At 32.6% G+C, this 23916-nt stretch overlaps 1 protein-coding gene across 1 annotated transcript in view; it reads left to right on the forward strand.

Annotated features, from left to right (window-relative positions):
• The window catches only part of LOC140447532 (uncharacterized), a 43486-nt gene that overhangs the window by 10448 nt on the left and 9122 nt on the right, over positions 1 to 23916 (forward strand). The window contains exon 2 of the mRNA XM_072540233.1: positions 22417 to 22527. Coding sequence (XP_072396334.1) covers positions 22417 to 22527 — 111 coding nt within the window. The remainder of the gene's footprint in view (positions 1 to 22416; positions 22528 to 23916) is intronic.

The following is a 23916-nucleotide window of genomic DNA, read 5'->3' on the forward strand; positions in this document are numbered from 1 at the left end:
ATAATACGCCCAGTCCTAACATATGGTTCAGAAACCTGGACTTTAACAAAAAGTAATGAAAACATGTTAGGATGTTTCGAAAGAAAAATACTAAGGCGCATCTATGGAGCGGTAAATGAAAATGGTGTCTGGAGAAGACGATACAACTTCGAACTCTATAGGATATACCAGGAACCAGATATCGTAAAACACATAAAGATAGGACGTCTAAGGTGGGTAGGCCATGTTATGCGGATGGAGCAAACCGACCCAGCTAGAAAAACGCTCCTTGATAGACCTATTGGTCAAAGAAGAAGAGGAAGACCCAGAACAAGATTCCTAGATAACATCGATGAAGACATGAGAAATATGGAAATACGTGCTTGGCGGAGGAAGGCGATGGATAGGGACGACTGGAGAAAAATTCTTGGGGAGGCTAGGACCCACACAGGGTTGTAAAGCCAAAATGATGATGATGATTACTTGCACACTTTACGCATCTTGCAGGCAGGTGGCAGAATTTTCTGTGGCTGTAGAATTGACAATTGGTACATTGGGATACTTGACGCTTGGGATGTGGTGGTTCAAAGGCTACAATCATGTTTTGGAGTACTCTTGTTTCATATATGTCTTTTGTCATTGAGTGCTTTGGTTATGTTTCGGTAATGTTCAGAGGTTGTCGACTGAATTTTTACTTGTTCATTATAAAGACATTTGATGAAGTATCTTAGTGGGGATACTGTTTCTAGCAAATGTCAAAGAGGTCGTATTTCATCTACATCTGTAACAAATATGGATGGGAGTTAAATACCTTTTTTATCTGCACCAGATCCCTCTTTTGCGGGATTGAACAGTTTCCCATTTTTGCTCTTGATTTTCATGGCTATATTGTGAAATAATGTTATATAGTTGTAACGGTTGATAACAAGAAGAAGAAGCATGCTTAGAAATAAAAGAGTTACCTGGTTGTTCGTGTTGATTATCAGTCGACTCTGTCTTTTGGGGCAGTCTAATGTTTGTTGTGCAGTTTTCATTGCTTTGTGATTCGCTAGACGATTCTGTATTTCTCATGGTTGTTGCATGGCACTTATTTGCAAGGTAGTGGTATTTTCTTCTGAAGTTGATTTTCTGATCGGAGTTCTGCTCACTCTATTTGACTTCAGAAACGGCTTGTCTATGTCCTTAACAGATTGCACTGTTTTATAAATCACGAGTTTATAGGACGCCTATGAATTTATTTGCCGGTGTTTTAAGGAAAGATTACTTGTTTTTTATTTTCATTTTTATAAAACGCTGATATAATTAATATTGCTAATTACTTATTAACGATATACTTTCGAACAAAAACTGGTTACTAAAATTTTTGTTTAAACATTTATTATTCTGCCACCGTCTCCAGTAAAGGTTGAATCTAGATTCGAAAGATTTAATGTTTCAGTCTTTTTATTTTATCGTTGATAAAATTAAATTTGATTTGATTTTATTGAATAACCTTTCACATAATCTAGCATACGATCTCCACTCTTGTTTAAAAATTTATCAATTAGGCATCACATATGTGCCAAAGAATCATAATTTAAACATACAAATCGTCCTGTTTCGGAATTCAAAGTTTCGCCTTCAAAGTCACCTATTCTCAAAAAATGAATTGATTCCATCATTTTGCTCCTCACTGTAGGTATATCAGTGGCTCCAAGGGGGGTCACGGGGTCATGACCCGCCCCAACAAAATTAAATATCAACCAAATAATCCTAAAGAAATTATTTAAAACCCTTCAACCCTATAAGCAGGAAGTCAAGGGTTGGAATAATTCAAACCCATTTATTCAAGGGTAAGTGTAGAATTATGCGGAAGCCTTTTTAAGCTCTTTAAAAAAATCAACTATTCTTAATACAGTAATACCTCGACTAAAGCTACCCCGACTTCCGCGAATCCAGAGTTATGCGATTTTCAAATTTTGTCAATTCGTCATTTTGAGTGCCAGAGAATCGTTCGATTATCGATGAAATAAATCAGCACATTTTTATTTTGTATTAGGTATTTCTTATCTTTAGTCTACGAATTGGTTGTTTGTAATTTGAATATGTATTATAATTGTTGAGACTGTGTGCTACATTTTATAATTTATCTATAATAAATATCCAAGTGAATATTGTTGTTGCATTAGCTCTGTCTGATACGTTAGTGAATACAAATAAAGAAACTGAGGGCTGCTGTCCAAGGTATTTGTAAAACTAGTTGGATTGAAAGGCATGAAGGTCATCTTCAGTTCCAAGGCGAAACAATCATCAAAATATACAACGCGCTTGAAACAATTTCTACGTGGAAGGACAGTAAAATGTCAGCTGATGCATTTTCATTAATGCAAACTATTGGGAGCCCAGAATTTCTCATTTCAGTAGTTTGTCTTAGTGATGCTTTAGGTACTACTTAGTCGTCTTCTTCAGTCACCAAAATTAGATTTGAAGAAGGCTACTGAGGCCATAGAGGACACTAAATGCATTCTTCAAAATAAAAGATCAAATGCTGAATCTGTTTTTAGCAAACTTTACTAAGAAGTAAAGGAAATAGCTGAACAACTAGACATTGAATTGAAGATGCCTCGTATAGTTTCTCGTCAAACCTGTCGTCAAAACCAATGTGCTAACTCTTGCCAAAAATATTTCGGAAGATCCATTTATTTATCCCTTTTAGACAATATCTGATTTAGAAGAACAACTTTCACCAAAAGTTGTGAATTGACATCTTCCAGGATATTATTGGACCTTCTTCTTAGTCGTTGACCTGGTGCAGGTATCGTGATATCATGAAGCTATTAGCTAAATTTCTCAATGTTCCTTCACGTTTTTCTATCTTCTGCCGTTCTAGCACATTCTGACAATGGAGCGCCAATGGTAGCAACAATATGGTCCGTGTATCGTGTGGGAGATCTACCTCTATTTCTTTTGCCTTCTACTTTTCCCTGGATGGTAAGTTTTTCAAGACCATTTCTTCGAAGCACATGTCCAAAATAGCTTTTATTTGTACTGATTAATAATTATTTGTCCTGATATTTGTGTTCTTAGTCTTTTCTTTATGTTTAGCTGGTCCAGTATGGATTCATTTGTTCTTCGGGCCACCCATGGTATTCTCAGCATTCGCCTCTAGCAGTACATCTCAAATACATCTATGTTCTTTTTGTCTTTCTCAGTAAGGGTCCAGCATTCCGATGCATAAGTAAAAACTGGAAAAACTAGACTTCTTACTAGTCTCATTTTTGTATCGGTAGTTATTTCATGGCTTTTCCAAATTTTTGTTAATTTTGCCATAGCGCTTTTTGCGATTGCTGACCGCTGCTTTATTTCTTTAGTACAGCCTCCTTTGTTGGTTATTAATGAGCCCAGATACACAAATTTATCTACAACAGCGATATTGTTTATCATGACCAGATGATTTTGATTGTTGTTAGTTCTGTCAATTATCATGATTCTCGTTTTATCTCTGTTTATTTTAAGGCCCATCGTTAAGCTTACGTCTTCTATCCGTTGTAGCAGGTGAATCAATTCAGCTTCAGAACTAGCGAGGATAGTAGTATCATCTGCATATCTCAAGTTGCAAATCTTCTTCCCGCCAATGGAGATGTCACCGTTCCAGTCCTCAGTAGCTTTCCGCATTATCCATTCACCATAGATGTTAAGTAGAATTGGGCTTAGTATGCCGCCTTGTCTCACGCCCTTTGTGACCCTGAAACTATCGGTTAGTTCCCCATTTATTCTAACCCCTATTATTGGACCATCTACTGCATATTCCACGGTAGAATAAGAGTTTTCACTGTGGATTCAAAAGTGGAAAAGAGTCGTCCAAATAATGGAAAAGTTCCTGATTCTATTTTAGAAGTATTAGAAAACTTCGATATTCATATGTATTCAAATATCAGAATATTTCTGCAAATATTACTTACACTAAAGACTTGGGTTAGAAATAGAACTTCAGAGGAAAAGTTTACTGGTTTAGCACTCATCAATGTGCATCCTGAAATTTCTCTAGACATTAAGGCAATCATATAGCGATTTGCTAAATCGGATAGGCGAAAAGAATACATTTTATGAAATTATATAATACTTACTTATCTTATTCTTATAGTATTTTTAATCACTGAACTTTTATTTACCACTCGTTGCCAGCTGTTTTAATACCGAATAACAAAATATTTCATTCACTTGTAGCCTAATATGCCTAATTATAGAAATAACTGTTCTTAAATTACATTATGTTTTTTGTTGAATAAATTAATTTAAATAAAACGCTGTTTAAGGTGAACTTCTTCTTAAGGTTCCTTCTTCATTACAGAAGGGTGGCTGTAACTATAGCATATTACCAGAGAACTTCGAACACATATTACTCTCCACCTTGAACTGTTTTTAGTATCGAATGTGTGTCCATGCCTGTCCAGTCTCTTACATTCTTCAGCCAGGAGCATTTTCTTCTTCCTGGACCTCTTTTTCCTTCTACTTTCCCTTTCATTATGAGTCGTAGAAAGTTATATTTTTCTCCTCTGTAAATATGTCTTAGATACCTAGTTTTTCTGTTGTTTACAGTATTTAGGAGTTTTCTCTCAGTCCTCATTCTTCTCAGCACCTCGTTGTTGGTCACGTGCTCTGTCCACGAAATCTTCAGCATCCTTCGAAAAACACACATTTCAAAGGCTTCTATACGCCTTATACTTGTAATTCCAAGAGTCCATGTTTCCATTCCGTATAGCAATTTGTTATATATAGAGTTTATTAGGAATGTTTAATACATTCATTAATGTTTACACTTACATTGAGTTATTGCATTTAAATTACTTAACTTTGATTTATACTTATTTATCCTTGGTTTGTTCTTGATTTTGTAGCCATACGATAGGTGGGTTTAAATTAATTGTCTTAAAAATACCTAGTTTAAATTGATACACCTTGATTTTTCAGTATTTATATTTTAATAACTTTCCTTTGGTTTAATAGTCTTGTACACGTGATTTTACTGTCATAGGGTATGTGGGTTTAAAATATTTTTTTTTTAGTTTGAGTTTAAGACCCCTTAATGTTGTACACTTCTTTGCACCCGTAGGGTATTTGGGATTTAATAACTTCTCATTGGTTTAATATATCGCTTAAAATAATTATTGATGGTTCCCTTACATGAGGCACAAATCATATCAATCGTAAAGGTATCACTCTCAATACCCATGACACCCCTCCCCGACAAAAATTTCTGGGAATCAGCCACTGAAAAGTGCAAAAATCTAAATCATATCAAAATCACCCTCAAGATAATGACCCCCCACCCCCCAACAAAAATTTCTGAATCCGCCACTGAGGTATATATAATTAGGTCATTAACAAACTAATTATGTAAATTATACGAGCGATACTCGTGGATTATACTATTTGTATATTTATATTATTCCCAAACATGTGGATGTAAAAGTATCAACAAATAAAATGAGGACATTATTTGATTTTGGCGAATCACAAAGTTCGCAAATTTTTAATTCTTTGATGTCAAAGCAATTTGAACATTTTATTTAAACGAATAGCATTTTTTTATTTAATAAACATTTTTTCCATAGCATACGATCCCTATTCTCATTTAAAAATATTCGATTACTTCATATACAGGGTGAGTTTTAGTGCGACATTGGTCGATAATTTCATTATGGTTCAGAATATCCAAAAAAGTTATTTAGAAAAAAATGTGAACCATGGTCAATGCCAGGCTTGGAAAATATGCAGAATTCTACTGTTCTATTAAGTAACTACATAATTAAAAAAGAATCTAAAATTTAAACAAAAAAACTGTCTGTTGGAAATTACTAACTTTATTTATATTTTATTTTTATGAACGAGAGAGTAATTAGCATAATTTTAACTGGTAGCTCCGACCACTCCATGGGCGTGCTCAAGATTAATTGAAAAATTACTTTGAATAATTGTAAAAAATAAATGAATTATTTCAGTGTTATAAAGTGTTGTGTATGTAAACAAAAGTGACCTCTTTTATCACACACTATATTAGAACTGACTGGCCTACATTAAAAAGGGTTTTAAAAAATTCACATTTTTTTTTAATTTTTAAAAATTACAAAAGAGAAAAAGAGTTTTTAAAACCGTCTAATTTATGTTAAATAGATGAATAAAAATATTAATATAAAACTTACAGCTACTTGTTACAAATCCAAATCAGATTCAGAAGATGAACTTTCAGAACCAAGATTTATAATAACTGGCTCGATCATTTTATCAGTAATATTGTCCAGCTTCCACATTTTTTCCTCTTCTTTAATAGTGTGATTTACTGCCTTTTCCCAGTTTTCAGGTTTTACATTATTTACGGCCTCCAAAAACAACTGTTTAACATCATGAATTTTAAAAGTGGTATTTTTTCTTGAAACTTCACTCTTTATCTGTGCCCATACCAGTTCAATCGGGTTTAATTCACAATGATATGGTGGGGATCTAAGTACTGTCATTCCACGATTTTTGGCAATTTCATCAATTTCGTATTTTTTAAATTTTTCTTTATGAAGGGCACACAACGAATAAAGTTCCTTTCTTATAGATCCGGGATGGTACGTAATATTTTTTGAACTCAGCCAATTCTGCAAGTCTTTTTTTAACCACTTGGTTGTGGGCAGTCCTTCTATAAGTCTGGAGTGATAACTTGCATTATCCATTACTATTACACAGTTCTTAGGAAGAAGATCTATCATTTGTTCGAACCATTCTTGAAAGACATCAGCGTTCATGTCTTCATGGTAGTCACCGGTACGAGTTGATTCAAAAGTTAATAAACCACCTTCAACAAAACCGTCTGAACTGCCAATGTGTACTATTATCAGCCTGCGTCCCTTTCCTGATGGTGGGTTTAAACCAGTAGATAAGTTATTTACAAAAGCGTGCCTTTGACTTGTAACAGTTTCATCCTGCCAAAATTTATTTGGTGTATGACCCTCGTTGATCCATGTTTCATCAAGATAAAATATTTTTCTTTTTTGGTTTCTCATTTCCTTTATGGTTCTTAGAAAATGTCTTCTCCTTATGACAATATCGCTTCTTTCTAATAAAATAGACTTTCTGGGATTCTTTTTCCAGCCGAAGCCTATTTCTTTTAAAAGTTTCCATAGCGTACTTCGACTCATTTCTGGGTAATCCTTATCATCTCGAACTGAGACAAGAACTTTATCCAATGTTGGAAATTCTTGTCTAAAGAAGAATTCATGCACTTTCCGTCGAAGTCCTTCTTTAAAATGATATTCTATTTGAAATTTTGGTTTCCCTGGAGCATTACGTGGCATTTTAAAACTACCACATTTCTCTTCTTTAATAACTCTGTAAATCGTAGATTTCCCAACACCAAGTGTACTGCTAACTAACTCAATGGTCTCATCAACACTTTCACATAAACGTTTGTCTGTAAATGATTTAAAACAATTAAATATTAATGTTTTTTCATATTAACTGTTAGAGGACCAATTTTTCGGCGTTTACACGGCACTTCCAAATTTTCCATAACACTAGTATACACAATAAACTGCACCTTGCAACTGAAGTACCTACTTTTAGTGAACTGTTAAGAATTTTGAATACGCCACTTGGACCTTCCTATATACAAAATGGAAAAACCCACTATCACATTTTCTGTGGAATAAGTCTAGAAGGTAATTATCTAGTCAATTACTGTCGTAGATTCCTGGAATTAAAGAATTAAATGTTTGATTGTTGAAACCCTTACTTCGTGGAATGCACTCATTTCAGATAAAATAAAACGTTTTATTTTATCTAAAGAATTAAACTTTATTTTGCAAATAGGCAAAGAATTAAACTTTATTTTGCAAATAGATAAAATAAAACGTTTTATTTTATCTAAAGAATTAAACTTTATTTTGCAAATAGGTAGGTACTTATTAAACTTTTATTGGTTATATATAACCAATAAAATAAACATCTTACATTTCTTGCAAATTCATTAGTACCTGTTAACCTCCATCACTCCGACACTGGCAACCTTATTTAGGGATTAGTAACCCTCACAACTATTGTATTCTATTCTGCTCCAACCTTTATACCTGGTGGTCATACTCAATTTAAAATTGTTTTCCTATATACTTCTGTAAACTTGTTGACAAATATCTGTTTTTCATTGAGTCACCCGTATCAACAGTTTAGGGATTTGCATACATAATTTATTGTTTTATTACTCTCTCATACATAAAAATACACTATAAATAAAAGACGTTTATAAAAAATATATTTTAATGTATTACATTTTTTGAATTTATTACATTATTTTTGTTAATCCATGAATTATGCGAACTATTCATTCCCATCAATTTTACGTATACAGTGGTACCTCGACATACGAGTGTAATTCGTTCCGTAATCTTGCTCGTATGTCAAAGCAATTTTCCCCATTGAAATTAACTGAAATGTCAATAATCCTTATAATCCGTTCCAGTCTCCAAACAAAACATGTTAGTTGCTTTCGTTAAGCGTTTATAAGAAAAATGTATTTAAAAAAATAAACATTTATTTATAAGTAACAAAAAATACATACATTCTGTAAAAACATAAGAAAAAGTGAAGTGCTTACGGAAATGCTTAATTTTCGTCAGTGGTCTTCGCTTTTTTCGTCACACTTTGCTCATTTTCATCTGCAGATCGTTTAAAAAACTGTCCAAGAAGGTTTGTTTCTTGTTTCTTCCTCCCTTTCAGAATATCGCGGAAATGTGTTAAAGGGGAAATACACCATTCAATTCGGTTAAACAATGTGGATGATTCAACCAAAATGAACCATGTATTTTGCAATTCAATAAAAGCGTTCAACTAAATTGAACGTTGAAATGAGTTGAGCCAATTTCCACTTTTGTTCAACTTCGTTGATTTATCCGTTTATTTAATTTTGACATGTGATATAATAAGTTTCGTACGTACGTTCCGAGTCATCCACATTGTTCAACCGAATTGAATGAAGAATAAATTGAAGCGTATATATGTATGCTTGTCAATTTGATTGAACAATTTAATTGAATCATCCACATTGTTCAACCGAATTGAATGGTGTATTTTCGCCTTTAGGCAAGTTTCGTTGAACAACACCGATGCACGACCAGTTGTAACTTTTTCGGGGTGATTTTTCTCCACGAACTCTGCAACTTTCTCCCACATTCCCAGGATCTCCTTTATATCTCTTGTAGAGACAACGTCTTACAATTCTGGCTCCTCTTCAAAACTAATTTTTCGTTGAACCATCGTATGCTGCTGCGAATGTAGTTGATCCAGTGATTTTCGTTATCTAGAAAAACGTTATTTCCCTAAACTACTCTTCTTCCTTAATGATATTATCTGATGCAGTAGTTGCCATGTAAGGATGTTTTCGTTTTAAAAACTCTTTTTTATCTTTTGGAACATATGGATTTATTTTTCGAACGTCTTCTATGTTTTTTCATTTATTGGTATTTTTGCCCTGTATGCTCTGGTAGTAGGCGATGAAGGGATCACCCCATTTTTTTGAAGTAGAAACCTCTGTTTCAGAAAACCAACGATTTGTTCTGAAACTGTTATAATAAAAATATCTATATTTGGATATCATAAATGTAGACGTTTTATCCACCGACTTTAAATTTATTTGTAATAATTTTTCCAGGTATTTTTAAAGTCGAATATGTCGTCTGAGGTGATTATTGTTACCGAAAACCCTCTTGTTTTGGCAGTAGAGATCATTAGATTGTATTCCTCTGGTACGTAAATCCTATCTTTTCTCCTGATAAGTATTTTTGCCGTTCCGAAATTTTTATCGCACTGTAAAAACGAATGTCCATGCACAGGAAAGTACTAATAAACTTTATTGAACCGTCCATCATCAGGTCCTCTTTAAGCTTCTTCTTCGTGGTACATGTAAAAAATCTGCACAATTTGTTTTTAAATCGCGGACACAAAACACGTAAAGCCATAGTTTCCTGATATAGAACATTTCGTGCACTGGTATTTTTGGAAGCGAAAGGTTTTGCATGTAGTCGAAAACAATAGCTCCGACATTTTTCTTTTCTTGACATAATCTCAACACTTCGTGCTGCTTCAGGTAAAACTTTTTAGCTCATCTCAGATGTACCATCTTTTCTGCAACTGCTACACGCTTGGCGTTTTCAGCGTTTGACTTGTTATTTTAGATTTAAGTTCTTCACAAGTTGAACAAACGTCAACCTGTGGTCCTTCAAATAATGTAGCCATGGTTATCATAGTATTTTCTAAAAAAAAATCGTATTTAACGATGTTGGCATGTTCGGGATATTTTTTGCAATAGAGTTCATGCATTATCTTCACGTTGAGGTTAGCATCCAAATATTGAGTTAATCTGGTGTTGTAATGTGATTCTTTTAACGGAAATTACATTGTTATCTAAATTGTTGAGACGATTTAAATGAATCCACCGGTAATTTTCCTTCAGCCATAAGAGAGGTCAGTCGAAAAATTTCTTTATTTTTATAGCATACAAGATTGAAAAATCTTGCCTACATACCTCAACTTTTGCAGAATTTATTTGGATAAAATAACGAAAAGTATTTTCACGACTTTTGGGATTTTCATTTTTGGATCGTCTTCGAATAACTTTCGAGCAGTTTAGGAGGCTTTTAAGAAATGTATCCTGTTCATTTTTTGGAAGACCACTGTACACACTTTATAGCATCGTTTGTTTTTCTTCTAGACAAAACTTCTGTGTGCACCGTTTTTTACGTGTACACTCAATAATAGTACTTGATTTTGCCGGTACAATACGCCCTGTAGTTGAACTAGTATAAGGTTTCACCGTGTAAACGATGTAACTTTTGTACCTCTTGTTTATATAAATGTTTATTTCGTACACCCTGTTTTCTCTTTCGTGACGTCGACAGATCGCATAAAATATTTGTTACTGTCCTCACTACTATTACTATCACCACAAGTACTATAGAAAATGTCACACCGAGAGTGCAGTACGGCTAATATAGGAATGTAATTTCTTTTGTAAATATGTGAAAAATTATCAGGAACGGGAATATCGAAAAAGCTTTGCACATTTTTTAATCCCGGCGATGTTATTAAAAAAACAAGTTGCGCACTTGAATCACTGCGAAATTTTAACACCTACTATGAAATTTTTTTTGTGGAAATCTGAAGTGCAGTTTGTGTCCTTGTTAAAACATAATGCAGTCTCGCATTTTTTACACACAACGTAAGTTTACCTAGTTCCTTGGCATAGCAACCTGGTAGTTTTCAGCGAAACCTTGTGTTATTCCATATGGGATAATGGTTTTCCTTGCCCACACTTGACCAGATGAGCAGGTATAAGGTTTATAGTGTAAGTTATTTAACATTATATTATATTTATACTTTATTAAACTAACAAATATATTTTAAATTACATTTCTTGATAGCTATAAATATACAGGGTGGAACCTCCGGGAACTCGATTTCCGTGAACCCAGCCCAATATCCGAAAAGCCCATACTCTGATTGGACTGGTAAATGCATTTTATTGGTTATACAGTGTAAAATAATCGAGGTTACTCACAGATATTCAATTAATTAAACTAAAGTCGTCCTCTACATCCGAGATGTCGAATTCGCTTTCGCTACTCTCCCCTGTGTTCGCGTGTATTATCAATTGGTCTGCGTCATCTTGCAGGTTGTCCGCAGTCCACATCTCAGTTTCCGTTTTCTCAACAACATGAGTGACATAATTGCGCCAATTTTGCTCTGTGACGCGTGCGAAACCGTCGTCAATCAACTGGCGTACCTCGTCGTTTTTAAAAGTGGTATTATGGGTACCTACATATCGGTTAACTTGGTTACACACCATTTCTCTAGGATTCAATTCGCAAGGATATGGAGGAAGCCTTAAAATATAAACATTATGTTGTGAAGCATACTCATCAAGATGATACTTATCGTATTGATCTTTAAAAGCACGCGCTGCTTCTAATAGCTCGAATTTCAAATAACACTCCTCGATAAAAATGTCTTTTTCCACTAGACATTAATTGATTGCAGCTTTATTCCAGGAATTGTTAGGGAATCTCTCTTTACGGGAGTGGTACGATGCATTGTCCATTACAATGACATTCCTGCGACCATTATTTGGTAAATTTGATATTAATGTCTCCTTAAACCATGACTCAAAATATGTGGCATCCATTTCATTTTTCTTTGCCAGAAAAACACGCTGTGTGCCAGGAAGGAAACCTCCTGAAAAACCTGCATGCAATAAAACATATCGTGGACCTCGTTTAGTAGGTGCTTTTAAGCCAGTACTTAAACCTTTGAGAAAAGCATCACGACTGTTTTGTATCGTAGTATCGCACCATTCGTAATTTATAGATTGGCCAACATTAACCCACGATTCGTCCAAATATATGATATTGCAATGGTCTTTTCGCAAACGTCGTATAGTTCTCAAATAATTATGGCGCCAATGAATAATATCCTCTCGCTCCACCATGATGCTTCTTCGGCCACGTTTCTTATAAACAAATCCAATATCTTTCAGAAGTCTGTATAAAGTAGAAAGAGAAAACGGTTGTATATTCTTATTACCTTATATGAAGTTATGTATATGCTGTAATAATGGCGGCAAATTTTTCATGAAAAATTCACAATGAACAATTCTCCGTAGAATACTTCTTACACCCTCGTCATATGTGAATATTCTAGAATTTGATTTGACACACTCGTTTTTTACGTTTTTTTGGCAATTTCAACGTTCCACTCTGTTCTTTTTCTTTTTTGAAATTGTAAATGCTTCTTTCGCTAACACCAGTCATCAACGAAGTAGTCTTACAGCAGCACTTACATTAAGTTGTTCCGTATTTTGTAAAAAACACAACACATTTAACACTACGAGTTTAGCGCAACCGTTAAATAATTCACCGGATTTAAACTTATGGGACTCCATGCTCTCTGTTGAAACTCGGACTAAATTTTGAAGTGTAGTTTCGTTTTCCAAAAGCACTTTCACCCTAAGGATGGGTAGGGGATGAAATAGGGAAAGCTTGGAGTTTATCAAATACTAATTATGACAAACAAGTTTATGGCCATATTTAGCTGATTATGTTAATGATGGTAATTTGTAGCAGAAGTTTTACAAAAGAAATGAAGACCTATTTATAGAAACAATATAACTGTATTTTTAATATTTTACATACAATAGAAAAAATCTAATTTCTATGAAAGAATTGGAAATTTGAATATTATATATAATATCAAATTCTTTCCTAGAAATTATGTAGGTTTTTTCTATTTTATGTAAAACATTAAAACTACAGTTATTGTATGTTGTTCTTGTAAAGAAGTGTTCAAATGTTACTCTTATGAATATGATTCAATTGTATATCTCATGTTGACGTTTTATATGCAAAATTCATAGTTTTCGTTGTCAATAACTCATCAATGCCTTTTTATTCTACTGTATACGTATATATGATATAAAATATTTTACTCGTACTGCCGGCAGATGCATTTTATCCAAGCCGGTCCTGTGAGACAATGAGCAATCAACAGCTGGAGAAAACCGACAACCCTGCGCGTTTATTCTCCATAAGAAAAGCATTGCCGTATCTTACCCGTACTGCACTCTCATTGTGACATTTTCTATAGACATTTTTCTGTTCAACAAACAAAAAATATCAACAAACAAGAACGAGACGTAGATGTCAACAGCAACTGAATTGTATTTTGTATTTTCATCACCACTAGCTACAGCATGTCGCCGTAGGCAGCCAAAAAACACGTGACAAACAGATTCAACCGTAAGTTTGAATCTATGAAAAAAGAAATAATTTCGTTATTTATTTCCTTCAAAATTATCGCACATTTCGTGTTAGAATATCTCCGTAACTTATACTGTGTTTATTCCCTACTTAGCGTGGACAGATGGGTCTTGCCTTAAAAGGTATATTTTTGTTAAAAAGTTTCGCCATATTTTGGCGTTTATTCTCTTCTTCTGACTGGTGGCTCAATTTATTTTATTAGAAGTACTGGTAGGAGCTCTATTAATTTGTACGTTATGGTATGGAGTATTGTCAGTCACAACAATAATTCTTACAGGCAAATTGGGGATTATCTGTTATTTCAACAATTTTTCGTTGTTTTCTGCATTCATGTCATCATGATAATCTGCTGACTTTGTTACTTGCTTCCTTTTGTAATGTTTTTGAACAATTCATTATTACCACTATCATCTTACTAGAGATTCGGCGTAATATGTTCTGCACGTACATAGGTTTCATCAACATATACAATTGGTTTACATTCGCTTGTGTAGTATTTAATATTGTCTAAATGATTAAGACGTAGAGCACGAATGTATTTAATGTAATTAATAAACATCGATTATCTTTCATTTCTTCCATTTAAATCAAAAATCTTTTACAATCCTGTAAAGAGAACTCACACATTTCCAGTCCACTCTTCAAGCCTTTTCTGCAAAAGCTTTAATAGTTTACCACAACCTTCAGGTTTATGAAAATGTAAATTATATTTCTAATAAACGGTTTGTCGTAGTCCCCTTAAGTCAATGTTCATCCCTCAAACAGTGTTGGTGATTTATTTTTGGATTTCGGAGTCAATCTCATATATTTACTCATAGTATTCTAACGGTTTACATTACGTAAAATAGTTTTTAATCGTGTTCACTTCTTTTTTGAGACTGGAAAACATAATTAGGCTGAATTACAAACTCGCTTCAAATCCTTTCAAATCCAGTGATTAGAAATTCTCGAAAATAGTACTTATGGTTTTATGTGCTCTAATGGCTTTGTAATTGCATTTAAATAGAAAACAATTTTAAACTCGTTTCAATGATTAGAAATTTTCAAAAATATTACTTATCAGTTATTTGTATGTCTCTAATGACTATATAATTGAGGTTTTAAAGATAAACAATCTTAGTAAAAAAAAATAATATTATTTAAGTAATAACAATATCTTTCTGTTAAAAAAAAAGAACTTAACCTTTAAGTTTTTAAAAATAAACCTCATAAAGTAAACTTCTTTATAATAATTATTAGGAATGGAACCGCATGTTTTTATTGGAGGCATAGCTTTCTTATCGCGAGCGACGGATAGATCGCACACAAGTATGACAAAAATACAACTCACGAAAACGATAAATGTAACGATTGGGTGACCATACACTACATGGAATAGTAAAGGCAGCCCCATGCGTGTTTATTAACAAAATAATATAAATCGAATCGAATTCGATTCGAATAGACCAGTATTTCTGTATCTGATTGACCTAAAGAAAGCGTTTGACAGAGTAAGGCTCAAATATGTAATCTATCTTCTGTATAATAGAGAAGTTCCCCTAAATATTATAAAAACTATCACATGTACCAGAACAACAAAATGGAAGTCAGAATAGATGGACAACTTACAGAACCTATAGAAATAGGCAGCGGAATAAGACAAGGGGATTAATTGAGCCCCATGCTCTTCAATTTGATCATGGATGAAATCATCAAAAACGTTAACAAAGGAAGAAGATACAGAATGGGAAACAAAAAAATAAAATACTCTGTTACGCAGACGACGCAATATTGATTCCCAAGAGCAAAAGAATTTAATATGAAAATCTCATCTCAGAAAACAATAGTAGTCAGCAAAGAACCAACTAGATGTAAAATAGAGATTGATGGCATCAGTATTGAACAAGTAATGGAAATAAAATACCTGGGAATTACACTGTCTAGCTATGGAGACCTGGGCAAAGAAGTGAGAGATTAAGTACAAAAAGCAAATGGACTGGCAGGATGCCTTAATAACACTATATGGCGAAACAGACACATTAATACTGAGATGAAGTTAAGAATTTATAAAGCCAGTGTAAGCTCAGTAATGACATATGCCTCAGAAACAAAACCCGGCACTGAGAGATTGAAAGAGAAGTGAAGATATTTGAAAATGTAACGTACAGTGTATAAATGAATGGACACAAAATAGAAAAAAAGAATGGAATAACCAGATAAGTAGAATGGAGGAGACCCGTGTCGTCAAAATAGCAAGAGATAAGTCACCAGTCGGCAGAAGCAGTATCGCACAACCGCGCAAAAGATGGAGTGACAGCCTGCCATAGAGGTACTAATCCGCCAATGAACAAGCAGAATTGCTTATAAAGAGGAAGGAGAAGAAAAAAAATCGAATTAAATTAAATTAAAAACCATAGTTTCGTAACACCTGTATAAAGTCTGAGTTTAGTTGCGGCAAAATACAAAACTGCGTACGAAAGCTGAACTCTTTACCTTTAAAACGCATTTTGATTTTTATCGATAGGTCACTTGAATCAAAAGGTATAGAATTTTTACCGTCGAGCGGATACAAAATTTATTGAACATTGATTTCGCGCGCGTGCAAAATCGACGGTCGCTTCAAGCGTTGTTTCTAAAAGAACGGTTCATTCTACACAAAAATGCTTATAAACATTTTTGTTAAAAATTATCTCAGCTACATTTTTTATTTGAAACATTTTTTTCTACAGTGTACAGATTCTTAGTAAATCGATTTTCTTGCGTTTTTACCCCGTTGAGAGAGGGGTTTTAGTGTGAAGCCCGGGGGTAAAAGTGGTAAACTTTGTTGTATCTTTTTTGGGATCCCAAAATTAATATGCTCAGCAAAATTCAGCATGTTCGTATGGTTTTTAAAGGTTCATTGGCATTTTCGTCTCTGATGACTGGAGTATTAACTAAAATTAAACTATTTACTTTTCTGAACTTATCTGAACGAAAGTTTACGTAGAGCGCGTATATTTTTACACAAATCATAAGAGGTAGATATGTATCTACATTCAGGTACGATAACAAAGAGCGGAGTCTGTGAAGGCTAATATATATCTACTGTCAGATAGGCGACCAGGAACGAAATCTGAGAGAGGAGTCTGGTATGTATTATTTGGCAAATATAGGAAAAGGTTTCAGAATCTTAGCCGTCGGCGCAGAGAACAGAGAGAGAGAGAGAGAGAGAGAGAGAGAGAGCGCGCATTTGGAGAGTAAAAGAAGGAAGACGTAAACGCTCGGTTTGGTGATAAGGTATAGTCTTCCTCAAAAATTATTTCATTTTAATTTATTATACGATCCCGAGTCGGTAGGTAGATATCATTAGGAAGGTAATGAATTTAATGGGTTTTTAAATGCCAAAATTTAAATACTAAGAAACATTTGGATATAATACAAATTATACAAATACCTAGTATGAAGTCATTAGCAAGAAATATTTTGTTGAATTTGACGTAATCCATTAATGTATTTTTAATCGTAATCTAGTTATACAGGGAGGTAGGTATTATTTAAAAAATACGTCAAACATTTATTTTTGAAGTTATACTTCTATACGCGCGCTCCACGTTGGAAATTTGTATGGGAGTGAATCTGTGAAATCATTACATATGTAAGATAATGAGTAAGAGAGAGACAGAAGATATATTTTCTCTCTCTTCCTCTCTCGAATATAAAAATGTTCCTTTTGTATTTAATAATATATATTATATATATATATATATATATATATATATATATATATATATATATATATACATAATATTATATATATAATAAAATATTTATTAATATTATTATTTATGTGATATTATGTATATATATATATATATATATATATATATATATATATATATATATATATATATATATATATATATATATATATATATATATATATATATACATAATATTATATATATAATAAAATATTTATTAATATTATTATTTATGTGATATGTTTTGTATTATTTATTAAATGTTTATAATTATATTAGTCTTTTGTATTTCAAAATAATAATATCAATAAATCACTGTATGACCAAGAACTGTCAATTTTGAAATTCGTTTGTGTCATGTCCTCGGTAGTATAGTAGTCAGTATCCCCGCCTGTCACGCGAGAGACCGGGGTTCGATTCCCAGTCGGGGAGGACTTTTTTATTAATATTATTACATGGTATGCGTAAGTAGAAAAGTTATGTATATTATTTTCATTTTTAAATACTTATGAAAATTGCATTTTAATTTGTATTGTATTATTATATTGAATTATGTTGCACTGTATTGTAGTGTATTTTTTTATGTGCATTATTGTCATTTTGAAATACTTATGAATATTGCATTTTAATTTGTATTGAATTATTATATTGAATTATGTTGCAGTGTATTGTATTGTATTTTTATATTAATAACAAAATAAACAATGAATTTTACTGCAGAGTATGTGTAAAAAAATTTTTGCATTCAACTCCTTTCATACATATATGAAAATAAAAATATACATTTCCATCAAAATATTGATTCAATCCTTCATTTACTATACTCCTATTACAGGTCAAATGTTGTTTATTAATTGTTAGTAAGTTGTTATTAATTCTGTTTCTCTTTCTGCTATGTCTTACCTATAGCATTACATATTTAATGATTGTGCAGATTGACTCCCAAATAAATTTGTAACGGCGAATACGTGTACAGAAGTGTAACTTCTACCGGCAGTCCCACTGGACTGCCACAACCGTTTTTTTATTCATTAGCTTTTTTCCTTAAGTTTACATTTTACATGTGTTTACACTAAATAAATAAACAATATAAATGAAATAAAACTATAAATAAAGTAAATAACTTTATTACAAACTAAAAACAAGTAAACATAAAAGAAGGTAATTATAACCAATAAATTTTAATAATTAATGTGAAAATATGACTACTGTTATTATTGTTTTAATGATAGATTTCAAAGCCAAAAAATTACAATTTTGGTTACAAATTTACTATAAAGGAATAATAATAAAAATACTACAGTAAAACCAGATACTTTAGCTAGATTTAATAGTAACCTCATGACTATGGCAGGTTTCGAGGATATTACAGAAGCATTTGATAATGTTAACGTAGATGTTTTAACGAACAAATTAATTTCAATTGGATTTCTTAAACAATAATTAGCGAACTTTATAACTAACTACTAGCTGTACACAAACAGGAAAATGCAATAAAAAAATAAATCAAGTAACGACTACACCTAGAACTACGAACCTTAGACTCCCCGAAGGCAGTATTTTAAGTCAAGTTCTGTTTTATTGCATTCAATGGATGCCAGTATTAAACTATAATAGTAATAGTATTATATTTACAGATTGCAAAAGTGTCGTAGAGAGACTAAAAAATATAAGTGCGTCCAAGAACTTAAATCATCTAGAAGCCATCTGACTCAGAATTATCATCACTGAAATCCCTAGTACTGTCTTCGTCAAGATTGATCATTATTTCATCAAAAACTAAATCTAAAACAGGTTCTTTTTCCCTTAAAAATTGTTCAAAACTTTTAGCGTGTTCACACCGTTTTTTTCACTCTTGATTTGAAAATATTTGAAAAAATTCATCGCAAAAACGATCCACAGAACTAAACTTAAAGTCAACGTTTTTATCGGCCACGTATTTCTTAAGAGCTGCCCATACTAATTCTATGGGGTTGAGATCTGGATGATACGGATGCAGCCGTAACACCGAATGACCACTATTACCCAGTATTCTGTCAATTTCATACACCTTAAATCTGCGTTTATGGATTTGTACAATGCTGTAAAGATCTACTTTTAACATATCTTCTGAAAAAGGCAGATTGCGTTGTCTTAGCCACTCTTTTATTACATTTTTCGTTGAACTCATATTAGGACACTTTTCAACTTGCACGTTGTGATAAAAAGCATTGTCAACAACCAGTACAATACGTGGAGGAAGATTGGGAATAAGCATTTCCTGAAGCCATTTTTTTATAATTTTCGTAATTTATTTTACTGTGGTAGTCACCTGTTTTTGTGTTCGATTTAACCCTACACTGCTCAATGTATCATATATGAAACATACCGAGAATTTACATGTATAACACAGTGAAATAATATTAAGTCCAAACAGCACTATGTAACATATTCTATATATACCACTCTATTATATTATACACATTTTGTAACCTTGCAACGTCGTCTAATATTTTATAAATAGCGCGAATTAGTCAGTTATCACTTAACCGTCGAGTTGACGATAACGCTGAGTTTAAATTTTTTTATAGGTGGTTATTAATCAAAATTGAATGTGCAAAATTGCGTTTTCTGCTTATTACACATCCACAAGTCATCCAGTATTAGTTTTATTTAGCATCTACTATTATTTTTAAAGGTATGGTAAAAAATTTGTTTGTATCATTTATGATACATAATGTAATTTGGGTATAATTTTAGATGTCTAGCTGGTATATGAAGAGGCCTTTATCAGATAAAAAATTGCAAGTTATAGTCGACAATTGGGATGATGGTGAAGATGATTGTGATGTAAGTGATATTGAAGACTTGAATAATGATGCAGATGTAGAAAATATACATATATCAAATATTCCAGTGGTATTTGAAGATGAGCTGAGTGGAGCAGAAATGGAAGATACATCAGAAAATGAGCGAGGACGACCATCTACAAGTTCTATTGAACAGGATATACAATTGAAGAAAAAGAACGGGCCAACAAGCTATATTCCTCCAAAAGATATTCGAACAGATGCTGTAGGACATTGGCCAATCTACACTAGCGATCGAATCCGATGCAAAAAGCCAAATTGTAAAAAATTAACCTATGTTAAATGTGGCTTGCAGTTATGTTTTAATAAGGATTCAAACTGTTTCTTTCAATTTCATCAATAAAAATATTGTACTATAAAGGTACTTAAGTATTTTATTTCCTATATATAATTTTGCCCAAATGCACTTTGTATCAAATTTGATACATTACCGAAAATGTTCTGAAATTTAAAAATAAATAACTTTAAATTTTTTTAAGCATTTTTTTCGGACGTCTTTATAAAATAGCTATACATATAAATTTTTCCAATCTAAAATTAAAAATTGAGCATTGTAGGGTTTTAAATTTCAAATAAGCATTTTTCACAAAAAACGGCTTGGCGATTGTAAGATTTTCAAACTTCTTCCTATGTTTGACAAATAATACCTACTGTCACGTTTGGCACGAGGTCCGAGAAAGAAGTCTTGAATGGAACTACTGTTTGGAACGAAGACCAGGAACTAAGTCTAGTGCCGCTGGAATACTATCACACTTGAGGATCGAGAACGAAGCCTGTGAATGCCGCTTTAAATCAACATTTTATAGGAACAGGAACCACCAATTTTTCAACGGTTTCGAACGAATTTAAACGGTCCAAACCGTGGGTTCTAAACAGCCACTTTTTCTGTACATTTAAAAAGAAACTGTATATTGATAAAAACAATAAAACTAAAAGATTTATTGCCCTTTTACGAGTTCCGAGAACAAATAAACACTATTGACCCAGTTGTAGATAAACAAAAAACCTGTTTTTTGTAACGAATTAGCGAAACGGTTGGTACGAGCAAGAAACATTCATGACGAGTTGTGGTCGTAAAAATTATAACTTGAAGAGGAGAATTGGCGGTAAAATAATATCGAAGCGTATTTAGATACCAAAAGAAACAACCTGTTTTAGCGGTAGTTTCAACGGAAAACGAACGAGACAAAAAACTCGTTTTATTTAAGCTGAGATATATCGAAAATAAATAGAATACATTTTCGTGTTTTGTTAATAATTGTAACAAAATAATGAGAAATTATTGGTGATATGTTAAGACTTTAACAATGTCTTATTATTAATTAAAACACGTAATTTTTTAAAATTTTATTCTTAACTGAGTATATTCTTCTGTAAATGGTATTTTAGACAACTAATGATGTTGCTTTGTCGTCTTAAATTTGTTTCTCTTATTTCCTTCCATTGTAAGTGTATCTTCTTCTTTATGTGCCGTCTTCTACCGAAGGTTGGCGACCATCAAACGATAGGTTTCTCTGTTTTGTGCCGCATGTATTATGTTCGCAGCTTCTGGTATTTGAAACCATTCTCTCAAGTTTCTCAGCCAGCTGTAAGTGCATAACCACCTTAAATTCTTTCCTTTACAGTATGTCTAAATCCGAATAAATATTAATAATGTTTCTCAGACTTATTTTGCACCCGTAACTGTTCTTTCTGATGAGTTGTGCACACTGCTATTGACTTTACATAATTACTTACTTTTTGAATGTTATATGTTTGTTGTCATTTAGTTATTTAGGGTTTAATGTATTCTGTCAATCGGTTCAGAAAATAGCGAAGGTTTTGACCTGAATGAGTATAGCTGATGATAATTCTTAAATGTTAATACTGATGTACAATCGATTCAAAATTATTGGATGGAATAATTACAGTAAAGTTGCTACGTTTCCCGGTTTTGTGTCAGTTTCTGTTTGTGAATTGACAAAAAAATCAGTTTAACATAAAAATTTTATAATCTCTGTATACTTTTAACAATCATTTTTCACAGTATATTTTTTGTTGCAGATTTTGGAAAAAGACGTCGTCTCGAGGAAAATATGTGCCAATTGCAGTAAAATCGTTATCAAAATGCACGAGTTCAGAGAGAGATCTATTAAGGCTGACAAATATCTTAAGGTAATCTATAAGTTTGTTTTAATTCGTTTGCATCATATCAAGAATAAAAAAAAAACGTGCTACAGTAGATACTGTAGACTAGCGCGAAGGTTCATACTGATTTTTTTGTATTTTTAGATTTTAAATAATATTTTTTAAATTGAATAAATTAATTTTAATATTTATTTTTAATTTTATTTATTTTACGATCATCGATTTAGAAAGTTTATTTATTTTAACAATTTTTTGTACATTCGACAGTAGGTACATAAAACCGCATCCTTGTTATAGATTTAAAAAAAGTTGAAAATGTTTACATGTTGTATACCGGACTCTCCTTGTCTAGTAAATGAACTTTTCCAACTATTTTATGACGATCACCTCTGCTTTTTATTGTAGAGACAAATTAATACAACGCTGGTTTAGAAGCTTCCCTTCAATAAGATTAATACTACATATGTATTATTATATTAATGCAACGCTATACGACTTTTCTCGATGATCCCTTTTAGGGTAAAATACATATAAGCGGATAGACGGACGCACTATACGTGAAATCAAATCTTAACTGTCTTTTTCCTTTTATTCCGGTATACTCTTTATGAGTACTAGAAACCAATTCGCTAAGGATTTTTGCTTAGTTGAGGAGATATGTTGTGGAATGCAATTTTAGATTCCCCATGTCTCTAATAACATCTTTATCAACGTCTGTTTTGCCTTTCAATTCTTAGAAGGCACAGATTAAAGCAAAAATCTGAATTTGGTTTCGAAAAATTAGTTTATTTATATAAAAATTAGCGGATTTATTATCAGATGTCGCTATTTGCGTCCATACGAAGCCATGTTAGAGTTGCTTCTCAAGACAGAAAAGATTTATTTTCGCGTTCAAAGCGTCTGTGAATAGCCGTTCTGATGATCCCTTTTAGGGTGAAATACGTATAAGCGGATATACAGACGCACTATACGTCAAATCAAATCTTAACTGTCTTTTTCCCTTTAAATACTAATTTCTTTTTAACTGAATTGCCGATTTCACTGAGAACTTTTTAAATGTTTGCTCTAAAGATTCTAACTATTTTGACGGATTCAATTAGTTTAGTGTTTACTATAAAACTATAATGCGTCTTGATACAAGTTAGCTGATTTGCCAATAAAGTTGTTTTAACAAGATTTTGTGCCTTTATAATAGCAGAACTGCATTCGGCGTTAAATTCTAAAAGCAATTCCTTAATTGGTGAAGTTAATCACCTAGTCAATACTGGTTCGGGAGGTAAAGGTACATTCGGTAATTTGTTTCTGTACAACTGGACCCGTAAAGGATTTTTGACAAATACTTGTTTTACGCTACTTATTAGTACATTTACATCAGGAAAATCACATCTAATATGTTCAGCTACTCTGTTATAGTCC

Source organism: Diabrotica undecimpunctata, chromosome 8, assembly GCF_040954645.1.
Source record: "Diabrotica undecimpunctata isolate CICGRU chromosome 8, icDiaUnde3, whole genome shotgun sequence".
In the NCBI taxonomy this organism is placed as follows: Eukaryota; Metazoa; Arthropoda; class Insecta; order Coleoptera; family Chrysomelidae; genus Diabrotica; species Diabrotica undecimpunctata.